Raw genomic sequence first — 16,823 nt, 5'->3', positions numbered from 1 at the left:
CACACATCAGCGTTTGGCAAGAGGTATGAATGCGCAATATATATCCTCTCTCGCTCTCTTTCTCAGTTTTTGCACACTCTCTTTGTAAAGGTTTCATTTCCATCTGACAGTGAAGTGAAGATGAAAAGGGAGAAAGAAGAGAGGATGGTAGGAATGAAATGATGGGAGAGAGAAGGGACAGAAACGGAGGGCAAAGAAGAAGAAAAGCAAAAGAGAAGAGGGAAGAGAAGAGTAATAGTAGAGGAAGAGTAAACGCGTGGTTTGCAGAAGAGAGAAGTTAGAGGAGAATGACAGATGGACTCAGCCTACCGTGCACATACACACACCTACAAGCCTTCTAGATGACAGCCCTCGTGAAACCTCACAGACATATAAATCATCTCAGGCTGAATGTGTCATTTTATAAAACTAACGCCACTCAAAACTCAAATTAAAATTTCTGTTAGAAAACAGATTATTCCGAGTGGGAAGCTGTGACACATCTGAGTATTGTTGTAAGCGTCTGCGTGTAGATCAGAGTGGAGCGTGAGACAAAGGGAGGCGACATTATGTGTTTTTATACGTCAGAAGCATCGTGAAAAATGACCCTCATTCTGTTGTTTAGGTCAGGAGGCCTATTGTGATGCATTCAGGCACCAATGGGAAATTGTGTCAAATACTGAGGCCTATACAACATACTGTATACTGTAGGATATATCTTATGATTGCCAGACCAAACGTCGTTCTTATTCATAACATGTCAGTGATAAGACCACTCAACAGCATCATGTAGCCAGTTTTCTCAAGTCATGTTTGTGTGTGTGAGAGTCAGCTTGTTTTTAATCTTTGCAGAATTTGAACTCTGGGCTTTTGCCCCGCATTGCTTGCAGTTTAAGCAGCAATGTCTTCCCTATAGTGCAGTCTAGAGGTGCAGTAGTTAGCCTCACAGCTACAAGGTTTTGGGTTTGAGCATTTTCCTTCGTGTCTCTGTGCGTTCTCTCCAAAGACGTGCATGTTAGGTCCTAAATTGTCCATCAGTATGTCTGTCTTTCTGTGCTGGCCTTGGGATGGACTGGTGACCTGCCAGCTGGGATAGGCTCCGGCCCAGCTTGACTCCCTGCAGGATAAAGCGAGCTGATGGACGATTTTATTAAAGAGCACTATACCTAAACTCGTTGCATCCAAGGCTGAACTGCTTAGTTCAACATGATGAAATTATTATACAAAGTCCCTCTTTCATTTGCCTTATCTATGCCCTATATTGATCTGTGCACTCTTTCCCCTCCATTTCCCTCCTCTTTTCATAATTTCTAATCCTTTCTCTTCTCTTCCATCCTCCATTTTATGCCCTCTCTCTCTGCCTTTACCCACCACACTTTCTCCCTCCCTCCCCCTCCCCTCCCCTCCCCTCCCCTCCCATCATTTGCAGAGTGTGGAGGAGAATAAAAACAAGTTTAATGTACAGTAATACATCACGCCGTGACTGGTGCGCGAGGCGGCATCCATTTTGTGAAGCTGCTGCGTTCATTTAGCGGCAGCGGGGCTAATTATTGCAAATGACAGCTGTTGAAAGGAGTATTAATGTCTCCTTTCTACATGGATACGTCCAGATAGCATGGGCTGATTAAAGCAGTCACAGGCTAAACTTTAAAGGGAGCCGAACAGAAAAGCAAAGCCCGTGTTGTTAAGTGAAAGCCCCATAAATCCAACTGGAACATTAATTAAAGCTGACACTGGCTTACCTTTAGCCACTGTCATTTATCTTGCAACCCAGTAAAGTTTGTTTCCAGAGGACTTTGATGTTACAAGGTGTCTGACCGTGAGATGCTAGGAGGGTATTATGGTGCCCAGAATGTGTCAGTGTTTTTGAAAAATTGCTATGAAACATTTTTGATACCAGACATTGCTGCCAATGCCAATTTATTCAAGGAAATGTTTGAAAAAAGTTGAGAAATTATACTAATTAGTTCAGCCGGAACAGCCCATCCCAATGAAGTAACAGCATTTGACATCATATATTTAGTTTATCACATAAACATCTTACTTATCGCAATTCTTCACATTGTTAGGACTGTGCACCACATAGCGGCGGGTTGCACCAGCCTGTCAACATTTGAGGGGTTTTATAGCAACAAGCAGAACACTGTTCATCAAATAAAGTAAAAGGATTAAATATGTTTGGGGTCATAAAAATGTCACAGAGAAAAGAGATTAAAGAGCAAGGCAGGAGGAGAGAAAGAGATAAGGATTTAGGGTAAGTGTTGAATCATAATTGGAAGGAGGATCTTTCTGTTTCCAGTAGAGATTAAAAAAAAAAAGTCTTCTGCTGCAAGATTTATTAGTTTAACTGTCTGCTTCGGAGGAGCACCTGTTTTGAGCTGCCTCTGGGTAGTGCTCTGCAGCAGAGTTGTGTGTGTGTGTATTGTACTCGTCAGAATTAATCGGGTGAAAAATGTGTGTGTATGTGCGTGTACATTTGGAGCTGGATGTACGTGTGAATATGTGATGTGTTCACTGAGGCATTTGTACGTGAAATGCTCTCGCTTCGGTATTAATATTAACCACATAATGAAGGCTTGTTGTTGCAGCCTTTGTGCTGCTGTGTCATTATAACATGACATTATTACAAAGACAATCGATACAAACAAGTCTCACACGTTCAGCTGACACATTATTACATTCACAGTCTGATAAATGTTAGGATTAATATGCAGATTGTTCCAGTTTATACGTAATAGATTAATTCTCCACTGAGTAACGGAGACCCCTGCTGGCCAAGATGCCACATTGCTTGAAGACGTAGTTCCGGTTCCGGTGTAAACAAACGAGCCAATATGGCGCCCTTCATCGGTCAATTGAAGAAATAGCAAACTTCTACTAGCCGATTTGACAGTTTGTTGACATTTAATACATTTTACAGCGTAATGAACGAATCGATAAGTGACGGGAGCGTCGTTCGTTACTACTGCACCGCCGGTAACGGGATGGAGCCTTTTTTAATTGACGAAGTGAAGAGGAAGCTAGCAGCTGAAGATGTAAGAGCTTGCTAGCACAAGAAACCAACGGTCAAAACGGCAGTTCAGAACTCCATAGGCATTTTGGTGGTTTCAAATAATGTGACGATTAAATATCCAGATGTAATATTAATATGTTGTTATTATGAACAGTGTACATATTTTCTAGTTCAGGTGTACAAGTAGTAAAGTTAAACTTTTAACTTTTTAAATGTTTTAACTTATAAAATATTAGACTTAAATGTCTTGCCTCAGCACCTAATGTAAGCTGGCTTAGCCACAAGGCATTGCTAATCAAATGTTTGTAATCGTATATTTGTTAAAAAGTTATTAATACTATCCACGCGTTTATGTTAAAACCAAGTATACTGTGTAATTTGCATTTTGTGTTCTTATCAGTTGGTGTTATTTAATATAGTGTATATTTTGAAAGTGTATAATTTTATTTTATTGAGAATATAATTGAAGTGGATGTTTATGTGTCTTTCAAAGTTAATCACATCCACTATAACACACTGGCAGAAGTGCCTGACTTACTTATTAGTCTCAGTATCTGTTTACTCAAGATCAGAGTTTGTTTCATTGAACTTGTGGACCAGAGAGATGTTCTTAAAAACAGATTTTCCTCTCTGGGTAAGTCTTTAAATACCACCTTGCTCTTTTTTTATTGTATGTATCCAGGTGTATCAGATGCCAGGTAAGGTGTTGTTCAGCTCCTCTGCACCGATCCACAGAGTCAGTAACCTGAAGGCAGCTGAGAGACTCTTCCTCTTGTTGAAACAAGACTCACCTTTGCGGATGTCAGCCCACACCAGCCCAGGTACCAACCTGACACAAAAATACACATGCCTGTAATACCATAATATGCAGTAAGCACCAGTCTAAACCTAAGAACTGTTTATAAGTGTCACTTTTGCATTGATCTTTGTGTTCCCTGTGATCTCCAAAGCAAAGGCAGCCTCTATGCTGCAGTCAAGACTGCTGGGTGACAAAAATCAGTGGACCAGTGCTGTAATGACATGGAGCCGCCTGCAGGGGGAGCTGGCGGCCAAAAGAACTACTATCAAAACATCAAGATCTGCACTGGGAGTGACCAAGGAGAGGGAGGAAGAAAGAGGGAGTGAACCACGGGAGAAGAAGGAGGAGGGGAGGGAGAGTGACGAACAGAAGGTAGAGTGGGAGAAGTGTCTTGTAAAGCCAAGAAAAAGTGAAGGAGAGCAGAGGGAGGAGGAGGAGAGTGGGAATGGGAGGCCGAGAAGTAGTGAACAAAATGGAACACAGGCACTGGAAAAGAAGAGAAAGAGGGACGATGAGGAAGATGTGGAGGAGAGGAAGGGTACTACTCGTGACTCTAGTAATAAAAAGAATGCAGAAAAAGTCAAGACATTTGAGAGAGAAAGCAGAACAGAGGAAGTTGAGAGGACACAAATTGAGTTTAGCAGCAGCAGAAAAAACTTAAATGGAAAAGGATCCGTTTGTGATCACGCAACTCCAGGACTGGAACACAATGTGGCAAGTAGCAGGAAGATGACGGAGGACATCAAAACGAATTTTGCTGCGGAGAGTGTGGAAAATGGTAACAAGATGGATGTTCTTTTCATCACAACTTGTAAAAGATTGACATTTTAGGTTGACGACGGTTAATTCTTGCTTTTATTGATCCTTTATTTGTGTATGTCTTCTCATGTTTGGCTTCCTTTGAAGTGAGGACTGCTGGACCAGGAGATGAGATACCTCTGAAAACCTGCAAGGACAAACCAGAACAGCCTTCTTGTGTCCCAGTAACATTTAGGATTAGCTGCAAATGTACTGGATCTGCTGCTCGATGTCTTGGCACACAGGTAGTGAAAGTCCAAATGTACATGACATAGCAGTAAAGTCAGTGTATTATCTATGAATGCCATATATCCTTCAAAGAAATACTGTAGGACATCTGCGCACAGTAGGAAAACAAACCTTGTTAAAGCAGCAAATTATGAGACTTCCCATGACTTCAGAAATCACTTATTTCTAATATCCTGAACACTGAAAAATCATGTCATCAAATTTCTAATCGTATTTTTGTACTCTCGAGCTCAGAGCGTTCCTATACATATAGAAACTGGCACCAATATTTAGTCGAGATATCATTTACTTGTTTAGAATAATATTGCTTATGTCTAATATAGGAGGTGAGCAAAGTGATTGGAGTAAGTCTGTGCAGACTGTTGGGCTGGAAGGCAGACCTGAAGAATCCAGAGCTGGAGGTAAATATTTACTTTAAAATCTCCCTGATTGTACTGATTATGGAGTAACTTAATGGGAGGCGTTTGATTGGTAATATTTTCACGTTAAATATGCTGTTGATTCCTTTCCTGTCATTTCAAACGCAGATAAATATATATTTGAGTGATGACCACTGCCTGCTGGGGATTCCACTGACCAGGTTATTGACAGAAATACCTTTTGTAACACGTGTAGGCTGGCTTCTTTAAAGGGCCATCAAAGAAGCAGACTTTGAACATAGCCAGTCTGTAATGCAACATGCAATGCTGATATTCTCGATGCTTTGAATGTTTTTTTTTTTTCTTTAAATGATGCTAGCTTTTCACATCAAGACAAGTTTGTTCCCTTAATACTCGTATCAGATGCTCCTAATAATGAAAATCTAAATCTTAGAAACACTGGATTCAGACATAATGTTCTAGATGTATTTGCTATTGTGCCTGTAATTCACTTGATGAGCAGTGGTTAGTAACGGGCCCTTTCTCTTTATTTCAGGTTACCGTTGGCTAACCGGAGCTATATTAAAACCACAGGACTGAGGTCTACAGTAGCCTGGGCCATGGCCTCACTGGCTCAGATACAGGTAGTAAAACTGGGGACATGCCACTGTATTTGTTTTGTAAATCTAACTTCTTAAAACTTAAGAGGGAACAAGATTATTACATGCATAGTTTTGCTTATGTACTGTATGAAAATCAGAATGTACTATCAAATAATCCAAGGAAGTTCAAAAATCTTCGCTCATTAGTTGTTTTATCCCCTGAAAAATGCAGATAAAGGCTCACGAAACATGACTATTCAGCAGCTACACGAAAGGTTTTAGCATAATGCTTATTGCCTGTTCCTTGGCAGTGTGTGTGTGTGTGGCAAAGAATTTGAACACCGCTCAAACTATGATGCAATGCTGGGCTCCAGTCCCACCATGTGCAGTTGTCCAACTGTATGTACTGTATGTTTTTCTCCTGTTTCCTAGCCGGGCTTCCGTGTGGTCGACCCAATGTGTGGGGTGGGAACAATCTTAACTGAGGCAGCACAGGAACATGAGGTCAGAACAGTAGTCTATGCAGCTTCAATGCGTATCTGTTAAGTGTCTGGAAAGTTGTCTTTTGGGACTGGACGAAACAAATACAGCATTTCATGAATAGTTCAGTCCATTTAATACAGTTGTGGATCCATTTTACCTGTTATTTAAAAGTAATGCATAGGTTATGAAACGTAAAACATACCTTTGTAACTTTTGTGCAGTTGTGATACTAAATTTATAATATTGTGCTACTGGGCTCTTCAGGGGGTCTGCTTCCTGGGTGTGGACATTGATGATGGACAGCTGCAGAAGGCCAGTGAGAACATAGCGTTTGCAGAGCTGGGAAACAGGATGCACCTGCTGAAAGCTTCATCTCTGAGTAGGAAACCTGCACAAAATTATCACAAATGTAAATTTTATGTTGTCATTAGGCCTTACACGGATCAGCCACAACATTAAAACCACTGGCAGGACAAGTAAATAACATTGACCATCTTGTGACAATTCAGTGTTCTGCTGGGGAACTTTTGGACCTGGCATTCATGTGGATGTTACTTAGACATGTACCGCCCACCTAGACCAGACCAGGCACCCCCACCCCATAGCAATGACACTCCTTGATGGCAGCAGCCATCCCCAGCAGGATGCAGCCTGACACAGACACACACACAGAAACAGTTTAGGAACAACTCAAAAAAACATGAAGAACGCTACAAGGTGTTGACCTGGCCTCCAAATTCACTAGATCCCAAACTGATCAAGTATCTGTGGGATGATCCACAGAGGCCCCTCCCCTCAACCCATAGGACCCAGAGGTCCCACTAACAACATTCTGTTGCCAGACACCACAGGACACCCTCAGAAGACCCATGTCCATTCTCTGCTGTGTACAATATTAAGATATCAGATCTCAGACAATATTAAGGTCATAATGTTATGCCTGATTGTTTATATCTCATTGCATTAAGCTCTTGTTTGTGTATAATTGTGTGTATAATGCAATACACACAATTATTATTTTTTTTTATAAAATGGCATCATTTACACTTTAGAAATAAAATATAATAGCTTAGACAAAACATTAACTTTTTGTATAAGTGTCTGCCTCTTGGGAATCTTATATAAACATAAACGGAAATTCAAATTAAAGCATGTTATTAGGGCTTTTAAAGGATCCTTAGTGACACTGTTATGGATCATTTAATGTCTTGGAGAAAATAAGTCATGAATCTCATGTCATGTTGCCTTGTACTGACTCTGTATACAGTATATCCTTTTGAAACTTTCTCAGCTAGATTTATATGCTTTGGATGGGAATCACTGAGTGGGAGGTGACTTTGGAGCCTGTTGTCATGTATTAAAATACCTCTTGGCTTGTCTGTCCTTCTCTGTGTGCACAGTGCTGCCTCTGCCGAGCTCTAGTGTAAACTCTGTGGTCTGCGACCTGCCGTTTGGCAAGAAGTTTGGCACCAGAACCAACATGGCTGCCAACCTGCCACTCATCCTCGCTGAGATGGAGAGGTTTGTTCCCTCTGTGTCTCTTTCAGTTGTTTCTTTTCGAATTGTCCAGTGACAGTCAATCAGAAAATGTTGCTTGTTTTGCTATGTGAATGTGTGCCTTCATGCACAGTTATCCTAAGTCACGTGACAAATCAGTAAGGATCCAAACTGTATGAATTAATGTTATTTTTTCTAATGTAGGGAAAGAGCTTTAACTGCTATTAATTGTACAAATGTTTGTGTGTCCAGAATCCTCTGTGGTGGTGGTACCCTGGTTCTTCTCCTGAGTCCTCAGTTGTCCTGTGTCCTCAAGAAACTTCTGATACAAAAGCACACTGAACCAACATCTAATCAAGAAATAAAACCTCACGCTGGGGTGGAAAACTGTTCATCTGCCACAAACCAGCAGACTTTCCAAATCCACCCAGGGGTCAAATCCTCACCCATCCAGGAAATAGAGCCTCAACACAGTCTTCAGCCTGCTTTATCCTCCCTCAGACACCAAGCAACTTTCAGAGTCAGCTTAGGTGCAATAGACGGACTCATCCATAAATATATCAAAACAGATGCTTGATCAGTGTTGGTAGAAGTTCAGTTTCTAGTAATTAGCTTGGTTTTCTTTGTGTCTTATCATAGAGCGGTTATGCCAGTTTACTGTAACTGCACTGTAAAATGTTTATGCTTTTTTAAATTGCAAATTATGTAATATAGATGTAGTGTATATTCTATATATGTAGAATATATTTATTTTTGGAAACAATTATGTTGAGCATTGAAAGTGGATTAAAATCTTACCATCTGACAAACCAATATTTTGTTCTTCCAACAGTGGTCTTCTCTGTCTCTTAAAATTGTGTGACCTTCCTAGCCCACTGTAACTGGTTCCTATGGTGATTAAAATCTTGAGAAATAGACTCTAAATGTATTGTTTAATTTAAAAAAAAAAAAAAAGGCAAAATAGCTCAAATCAGTCGTTTTTAGCAAATGTTCCTCAGAGTGGAGAAAAGTACATTTGTCTGAGGCCTTGATCAACTTCTAATTAATACCAATTTGGAGCATTTGTTTTTTAAAGCACTAGGAGGATGATGAAGTTCATGCAAATGAAGGAACATGTTAGTGTCAGTGTCAGTGATGTGTTTTCAATAGGCGTAGGGCAATAATAGTAGAGGTCTATGGCACAGACACAGAGCCGTGTCTAATATTGGGCAACAAATTACTATACTTGTGATTTGAATAAATACATAATTGTTCCATTCATTGTTTTTATTCTAATTAAAAAAAGGCAATGTTGCTAAATGCCAATGAGAAAGTTTAGTGGTGGCATTTTTCTTTGCCTACAGCACACCCCATTGGTTGAACCACAATGTTGCCATCTGCTGTTGTTTAGCCCTGCTTAGCCCAGTTTTGCACCCAGGGCCCAGACAAGGCCACACAGAGTTTAGTATTTTCATTCATTTTCTTTACCCATAGTAGTAAACGTCTCTTTTTTTGGTGCCTTTGCATTAAGAAATGTGGCTTTTTTATTGTATAGATCCAGTACATAATTCAATATAAGTTTGTGTCCCATATATTCAGATATTTCTCTGATATTTTTTTATGTTTAACTGCAAAAAAACAAAACAAAAAAAGACTAACGTGCATTTGTTCATTCAATTGTAGTTTCATATATGGAATATATTTGTAAATCTAGTAATTTCAACAGCTTCTTCTCCCTTGATAGACACTATTGAGAGAGTACGCCATGATGTCCATTGCGCATGCTCATTGCGCAGTGGAAGCCATGTTGGAGCTACAGTGGGTTCGGGCTGGGATTTTCTGACGCCGTATGTTTTTCCTAAAATATCTGTTTCCATACATTGTTGGGGTTCGTCAAACGCGCGCTATCGGCGCCGTAATCGGCAGTGGAAATGATGAACTCCAGTGTCGACCTGTCCCGGCGGAATCCGCAGGAGGATTTCGAGCTGATCCAAAGGATAGGAAGCGGCACATACGGAGATGTGTACAAGGTAAAACTGCGGTGAGGGAACCAGGGTCGGGGGTTCCATTTTCTGTATTACCAGTGGCTAATGTATATCTTCTCTTTTCAATGGTTGTGTCATAACAATAGAAAACAAATACTTGGCTGCCATTAGGTTGTTTCTGATATAAAGCTATAACGCCTGTTCCGATTCGATGTTTACTGGTGCAGTATTTAATCTGCTACTCATGCTATAATTCCACACATAGCCAAGGCTGCACTTCACTGATGTTGAGTGTTATTGTTTTGGCCCTTCTCCACGACTATTTGCTGACAGTATGGACATCCGGGTTCATGTTATTGAAATGTCTTTTAGCAGTTAATATGCCCGGGTTCTGAAAAATCTTAAATAGTTGTAGTTAACGATATATGCAATCTGCGTGATGGGCGCATACCTTAAATCTGTTTTTGTCAAGATAAAATCACATTTATTTTTAATTGTTGCAAATAATGTGCGCACGCTAGTTTATTTTTTAAAGAAATTGCCACGGGCTCTGGTCGCCTAAATGTTGTGTCGAATTGCTGCTGTTAATATATTAAATAATCGACCTGTCCGATAATAGACGTTTAGCCGTTAGCTAGTCCCACAACGGACGCGGTTAGCCTGATAGCATTAAGAAGCTAGCCAGGCGTTTAGCTCCTTCGTGGGAAAATTGTGACAAAATGTCAACAAGCAGTGATTCACACTCTGCCCGGGAACACTGACGGAAGCAAAGGCGATACATTCGTTTCACCATTACTCGTAATATTGCCGAGTTTTTGTTGAATTTGTTAGAACTGTCTCCGCTTAGCCCAGACAGAGACTGACAGCTGCCTGCCTGGGGAAACGCTCTGGCTAAAGCGCCCAGCACTGCGCCAGCTACAACAACATTACTATCAACACTTACTGCTGTTATTGTCCTCATTTTAACATAAGTAAAACTAGCTTAGGTTATTAATGAACTGGGGTGCTTGTTTCTTTGTAGGCCCTCTGATGTAGGTGGCGTTTTAGGTGTTATGTTTGGTCCCACACTTTACTCTTGAGGCCCTGTGCTGGGAGCAGAGAGCCGGGGATCCAGTTCCTGGATTGCAGTCCAACTCTGACATCTAGTATCAACATGTTTATTATATAGCACACAGGAAAAAAATAGCAGTCATAATTATATAATAAAATTGAGTTAAGTACAGTGTAGGAACACGGCTAGACTGTCATGTATCATGCACAATTTATAAGATTACTGAAAACTGTAAAGTAATGCTGCAGGATGTAAAAACACATGTCGTCATGCAGCAGGATCAGGTCGCTATAAATCCGCAGCTGAGCAACAAAAACACAAGTCTACAATACTGTATTCACACTGTATATAAAAAATCTATACTGTATATAGAGCACCCAAAATAAGAGAAAACTAAGAAAAATTTACTTATATTTAAGTGATTTTTAATTCCAGTTACGCAGGTTAAATATCCACACTCTTGGGTTTGTAGTTGTTTGTGTAGCAGTCACTCTGTTGTGGAATTTAATTTAACTGCTGTGCGAGGGAGAAGCTTTTGGCAGCCCGTAGATTCATTAAACACTTTAATGGGACAAAATGGTGTTTGGTTAACCTCTGCACTCTTTGTGGTAATTACAGGAATCCGAAAAAGTAGAGATGTGAAACATTTCCAGTCTTTTTAGACGCGTAGCTGCCTTTAATTCCAACAGTAAACCCCAAACACCACGTTACATGTCATAATTTATTTCTTTTTTGGGGTGTGTTTTCCGTATTGTGATCCTCCCTGCTGCAGCTAATCTTGTTTGTTTCTAATTTAGGTTCAGTATCTTGCCATGTCGCAGACAGATAGGTCTGAATATCTTCAGGAGGCCTGCAGCTCAGAGCTGCCTCGCCTGCCTGACCTTTCGCAGCTGATTAATGTGCTCTGATGACCCTTTAGAAACAATTATGAAGTGTGAAAATCATTCAACTATTGAACATAAACATGATTCATTACAGCAGAGTTGTATTTTATTTCTGATATCAGATGTATCCATTAAAAATTTACAGTGAAATCTACAAAAATATTATGTAGCTCGTGGTCTAGTTCATAACGTCAGTGGTTTACTGAAGGACAATGATCAAACCTTGAAACCTCTGGATTAAAGGATGTGCTCCTGAACACCAGAGCTTGTGGTAAACCTCATCAATGTCTATAGTTGGTTCTACCACTGTGTGAAAAAAGTGTGGCTTGGATAGGAATGTTTAAGCAGGAAGCAAAGCATGAACTCTGCTAGCTTGTTTTGTCCTGTGTTTGTAGCCATGCCGTTCCATTTGTATCTATGAGAGACTGAAGTAGGAGGATTGTCTGGTGGTGAGACAGACCAAGAGGTCACAGGTTTTATCCTCTAAAATCTGCGGCTATCTCAGATTATTTTAGGGATTACCAGCGCTTTTTAGCTGCCAATACTATGGGCTAATGAGCTAATGTCAATAAACTGGGCCATTTTATGCCAAAATCTATGCCAGTGATCAAGATATTTCCCTCAGGACCCTGGTAAGGATCCAGGGAGAAAAATATCTTAATAATGAGAATGAGATTATTCGGTCTACTGACGAAACAGTAGACAGTAGACAGACTAATGAAATTCTTTAGTTACCCCTCAGGACAAGGTGAGGTAGGGCAGATTATTAAAGACAACCCTGAGGCTATCTGGTAAAAAGGAACAATGCAATGTTTAAGGCTGGGCATTTAATTAGTGTTCATGCTGTATTATTTAGTCATGTTTTCTTTTGTTCGTCCAGTGTAACTAAGACCCAACAAGACATGTGGTTTACTTTTCCTTGACAAAATCATTATGAACGTGTCGATACTGAGAGAAAGGCACTCCGCTTGCACACTATTAGAGGAGACGGCTTTGTCTGATTACCAATTTTTAAACCGACACTGAGCTGCTTTGATATTCCTTCGGAGAGCAACAATTCGATTCAGTTTTCACCGCGAGAATTCCTGAAACAAGCAAGTAAACTGCACCCAGAAAGCTTGTGTTTACCAGTGCAACCAAAGATGAACCAGAAATATCTGACATCGATGAGCCGATCTTTACTCACTAATCCTAAAGATATCGTTTGTATTGATTTGTCACTATATGTGGGTGGAGAACTGACGATGACTCTCTTTTCCACTTTGCCATTTAGACTGCTTCAGTGAATCCAAGCATCAGTGTTATATGTTGCTCTAAAGCCATGAAAATCTGCTCTAGACTTCTAGCTGCCCTCATTTGATGTGCTTTCGAGACATGGCGCAGGTCAAGTTTTTACCCTCACACAGGACGACTTAAGTTATTGCTCATTTTCTCGAGGTGACTGTGCTTGTGGTTTCAGAGTGAGGAAAGCAACGACCTTCACTGAGGATAGAGATCAGTTAATAAAAAATCAATTTCAGTAGCACTGTGTGTGTGTGCTTTAAAAACATACCCAGCCATCTGGATATTTTGGGACTTTGAGTAAGGGGCAAGCAATGCTGCTATGCTTGTTCACTTTTTTTTTTTTTTACTGTTTTTGAGTGCATTTACCAGCACTGAAAGTTGCTGAAATGGCCGTTTGTGGTGTGTGATTGGCCTTAATTGAGCTAACGTGGTAAAAGAATGTGTCAACAAATCCCTTTATATTGCATTGAAATTTGACTGATCAAGCTTGTTTGCAGATTAGTCAGTGGAAGTTTGACTTTGATGCTTTACCACAAATATAACACATGCGTAAAGGCCTTAATCCCTACTTCGCCCTTTTTGCGTTGCTTTCTATGCACACATTCACTCATGCCTTATGCATGATAAGACTGATGTCTTCAACAGTTGCATACGTGATGGTAACGATTTCCCCTGGCCAGAGCTCGGTGTTTGTGGCACAGCTGGGCAGCCGTGGTCCAGGAATGCAGAAATCCTCACTTCCTCCGTGTGTGTGTGTGTGTGTTCATGTCCTATTGTTTCACACTAGGCCAACAGAGGAAGAAGGTAGAAAGCGGCAGTGTAACACATACACACACAAAATAAGATGATCGTATCATTGCAGGCACAGACACGCACGCACAGATGGCCGTGGAGTCACAAATAAAGCTGCAGGTCCTCAGCCATCCTGTTTTTGTGACTGTTCCTCCAGTTGTTTTTGCGCTGTGGTGGATATACAGACCTCAACCTGGCATACATTAAAGCTCTGGAGCAACGCGAGGTTCCTGAAATCCTCCTTGGCCTCAGATGAACATTGGAAATTTAGTCCCTGTCCCGGCTCTGAGTCTCTGTTCTCCAAGTACAATTCATGTACTGGGCAGGAATGTCTTTGTGGCACCGGTGCAGTGACATATTGATAACTTGCATAGCGACGCTGTGCTTAGTGACAGAGTGTAGTGGCAAGGAACAAAACCAGATCTACCAGTAAAAATAGCTTAGTCATCGCATTCGGGCAGCATGGTGTTAAATTCGGTGTCCGTGTAAATGTTGTTAAAGACGTTAAAGGCCTGTAAATAAGGAAATTACATCGCCTTCAAAGAAGTAGCAATATCATATTATGCGATCGGGGTGTTCAGTATAGACATGCAATGTTTATGACGGATTAAATTCACACTCGTTGCAGTTAGAAATGTCTGCTCTACTCTAAGGCCATGTCTCAACTTGTCTTACATTCATCTAATACGAATATTTTATTCCTTGCCCTATGTTCTAGTTTCGGCTAAAAACATTTCAACTATGTACACAAATGCCCAGGCCAGTGTGGTTCACAATATCTCGAGCCAGGGCAGGACCAGCTACTTCACGTACAGTCAAACCACGTTAATGTAGTTAAATACACAGCCCCGTAGCTTGTAAATGGAAATACTAAATGAGTAATTAACTGTCTGAAACGATGTGCTGCTGGTTGCTCAATCTGTGGTGCAATCTGTGACTGGAATGACACTTCTCTGTAGGGTGGTTCAGCACAATAGAAATAATAGTGTGACAGGTGAAGCAGAGCCTGGGCCTTCCCCCGCAAGCAGACATATTTACAGCACACTGTTGCTACTTTGGAGCTGCTACTGTCAGTCACCACACTTTTTTAACATATTCATTGTTCTGTTATTAAAACTACATTTAAGTTTGTGTTAAAGGCTTCTATAAGAACAGTGGTACAGACACGTATTATTGAGTTATGAATTCCCCATATTTTAGTCGCCAAATCTTGAGATTTATCATGACATAAGAATAAACATAAAAACAGTGTGTTGCCACACTTTCATCAGGTTGTTTGACTGTGGCTGGCTGTCTCTATATACCACATATACAGATCCATACTGATCTGTATTTCTGGCAACATATTTACATCAGTACTAGATTGTGTTGACTTTTGGGGAAATACAGTAGAGGAAGGGGATATGTATTTAAAACACATCCTTTTGAAAATTTGCATACAAATAAGTTATTTAACTTTAATTAATGTGTAGTTTTATCCACTTTAACAATAATATGCCACTCAAAGCTACCTCATTACTAAGTTACTAGAGAGGGCGTACGTCTTTGAGTGTTGTTTGGAGCACGTTTGTGATTGTACCTCTGGCAGAACTTGTACATTATATTCTGGCATCAATGTGGCATAAGTGTCAAATCCTATTTTGAGATTGTGTCCTCATATGATGCATTAGGGAGTGCTCAAACCTGGCTTGGGTTAAATATTTATTTCATCTCAGCCAGATGCTTCTTTGGACACATAATGTGGACAATTAAGGCTGCAAGGAATGTTTATGTAGGGTCATTGCTGGTATAAGAGCATATATTTTTTTTTCTGAGACTACTCTAAAACAGCTACAACATACTGTACATACACGCATATTCATGCATCCTGTTTGGGTGGGTCATTGTTGCAGCAGTGTGCGGTATGTGACTTCACAGGCTGACACTAAATGTTCGTGCCACTGGTGCTAAGGCAGAATCAGTCACATTCATTTTGTCAAAGGTCAAGTGTGATAATACCATTTTTGCAGTTTTTAGTTTGAGTCTTGTGCAAGAATGCTTTTAAATATGTGCCATGATTTGATTTGATTTTGCACCTCATTAATTTCTGTGGTTTGCAGTGTTGCTAAATTGGAGTCATTTTCTTTCAGCCCAGTTGAGTTGCTGTGGAAGCAATTACCATGTTATTGCTGTTGGCAGAACCCATCACTTGCTTTGAAGAGGGAGGTCTTTGATAGTAAATGCCGGATTAAATGACTCTCAGTTCAATCCGTTTGCTGTTTAAGGAAGAAAGCTTTCAGTGCGTGAAAGGAAAGTTATTTTGGTCATTTCGACCTGAGAGGTTTGGGATGATTTACTGAACAACTTTATTCTAATTCTATTCTGTGTGTGTGTGTGTGTGAGAGAGAGAGTGAGAGAGAGAGAGCATGTGTGAGCGTGTGCATTTCTGGGTGTTTTGCTTGAGCGAGTGGGTATTTTGTGGAAAGACAGGTGTGCCAGTAAAACACACTTGGCTGCATTTGGCTTGTACCTCACCTGTTCCCCTCCTGATGCCATGGGTTAATTATGGCTGAGGCGTGTAGTTGACAAGGCTGAGCATTTGGAGAAAACCAAAATTGCATATCCACTATTTTGACAACAAAAATAAAATACTAATGAACTGTCATCCTTTTAAACTTAATTCTCATACTAATGGAAGGATTGGCTTTCTTTCCATTGAAAAGGAGACCGGGCCAGTGTGCTCACTGGCTTGTCAAAATGTTGCTAAAGTCAATGCCATATGGAGCAACCCCTGTTTTAAAAAAATACTGTTAGTGTTTAAAGAACTATGGTCTCCCCATTACACAAACAATGTGGATGTGTGCATATGATATGTTTCTACAATCCCTACGCCGCCTCTCTTCTTTTATTACAAACAAGAGCCCCACCAAAGGTAATCAGTGTCTGTCCTCATCGTCGATCACGTCTGTTTTTTTTAGACTGTAATTTTACTTCTGATTGCCAAGAGTCTGTCTTATCCAGAGCATCCCATTTTCTTGGACACTTCCTTCGTTTTACTTTATTCTTCCCGGCAGCAAGAGACAAAGAAAG

The 16,823-nt window shown here is 40.5% G+C and overlaps 2 protein-coding genes across 9 annotated transcripts in view; both read left to right on the top strand.

Annotated features, from left to right (window-relative positions):
• The first annotated feature begins 2,492 nt into the window (after positions 1–2,492).
• thumpd2 (THUMP domain containing 2) lies at positions 2,493–9,119 on the top strand. The gene is made up of 11 exons (XM_084561340.1): positions 2,493–3,014; positions 3,675–3,813; positions 3,943–4,569; positions 4,698–4,834; positions 5,162–5,239; positions 5,366–5,418; positions 5,754–5,841; positions 6,232–6,303; positions 6,547–6,661; positions 7,683–7,803; positions 8,032–9,119. Exons 1-11 carry the CDS (start codon positions 2,904–2,906, stop codon positions 8,354–8,356), a joined length of 1,866 nt encoding a protein of 621 aa, XP_084417466.1. The 5' UTR covers positions 2,493–2,903; the 3' UTR covers positions 8,357–9,119.
• Positions 9,120–9,565: 446 nt separating this feature from the next.
• The window catches only part of LOC311500375 (mitogen-activated protein kinase kinase kinase kinase 3-like), a 35,162-nt gene continuing 27,904 nt past the window's right edge, over positions 9,566–16,823 (top strand). For all 8 annotated transcript variants that reach the window (XM_084561739.1, XM_084561737.1, XM_084561742.1 and 5 more), the window contains exon 1: positions 9,566–9,788. In XM_084561739.1, coding sequence (XP_084417865.1) covers positions 9,690–9,788 — 99 coding nt within the window. In that variant the 5' untranslated portion in view covers positions 9,566–9,689. The remainder of the gene's footprint in view (positions 9,789–16,823) is intronic.

The sequence above is a fragment of the Chelon labrosus genome, assembly GCF_963514085.1.
Source record: "Chelon labrosus genome assembly, chromosome: 15".
Classification (NCBI taxonomy): Eukaryota; Metazoa; Chordata; class Actinopteri; order Mugiliformes; family Mugilidae; genus Chelon; species Chelon labrosus.
Note: the sequence above shows the minus strand (reverse complement) of the source record. Positions and strands in the feature narration are given on the sequence as shown.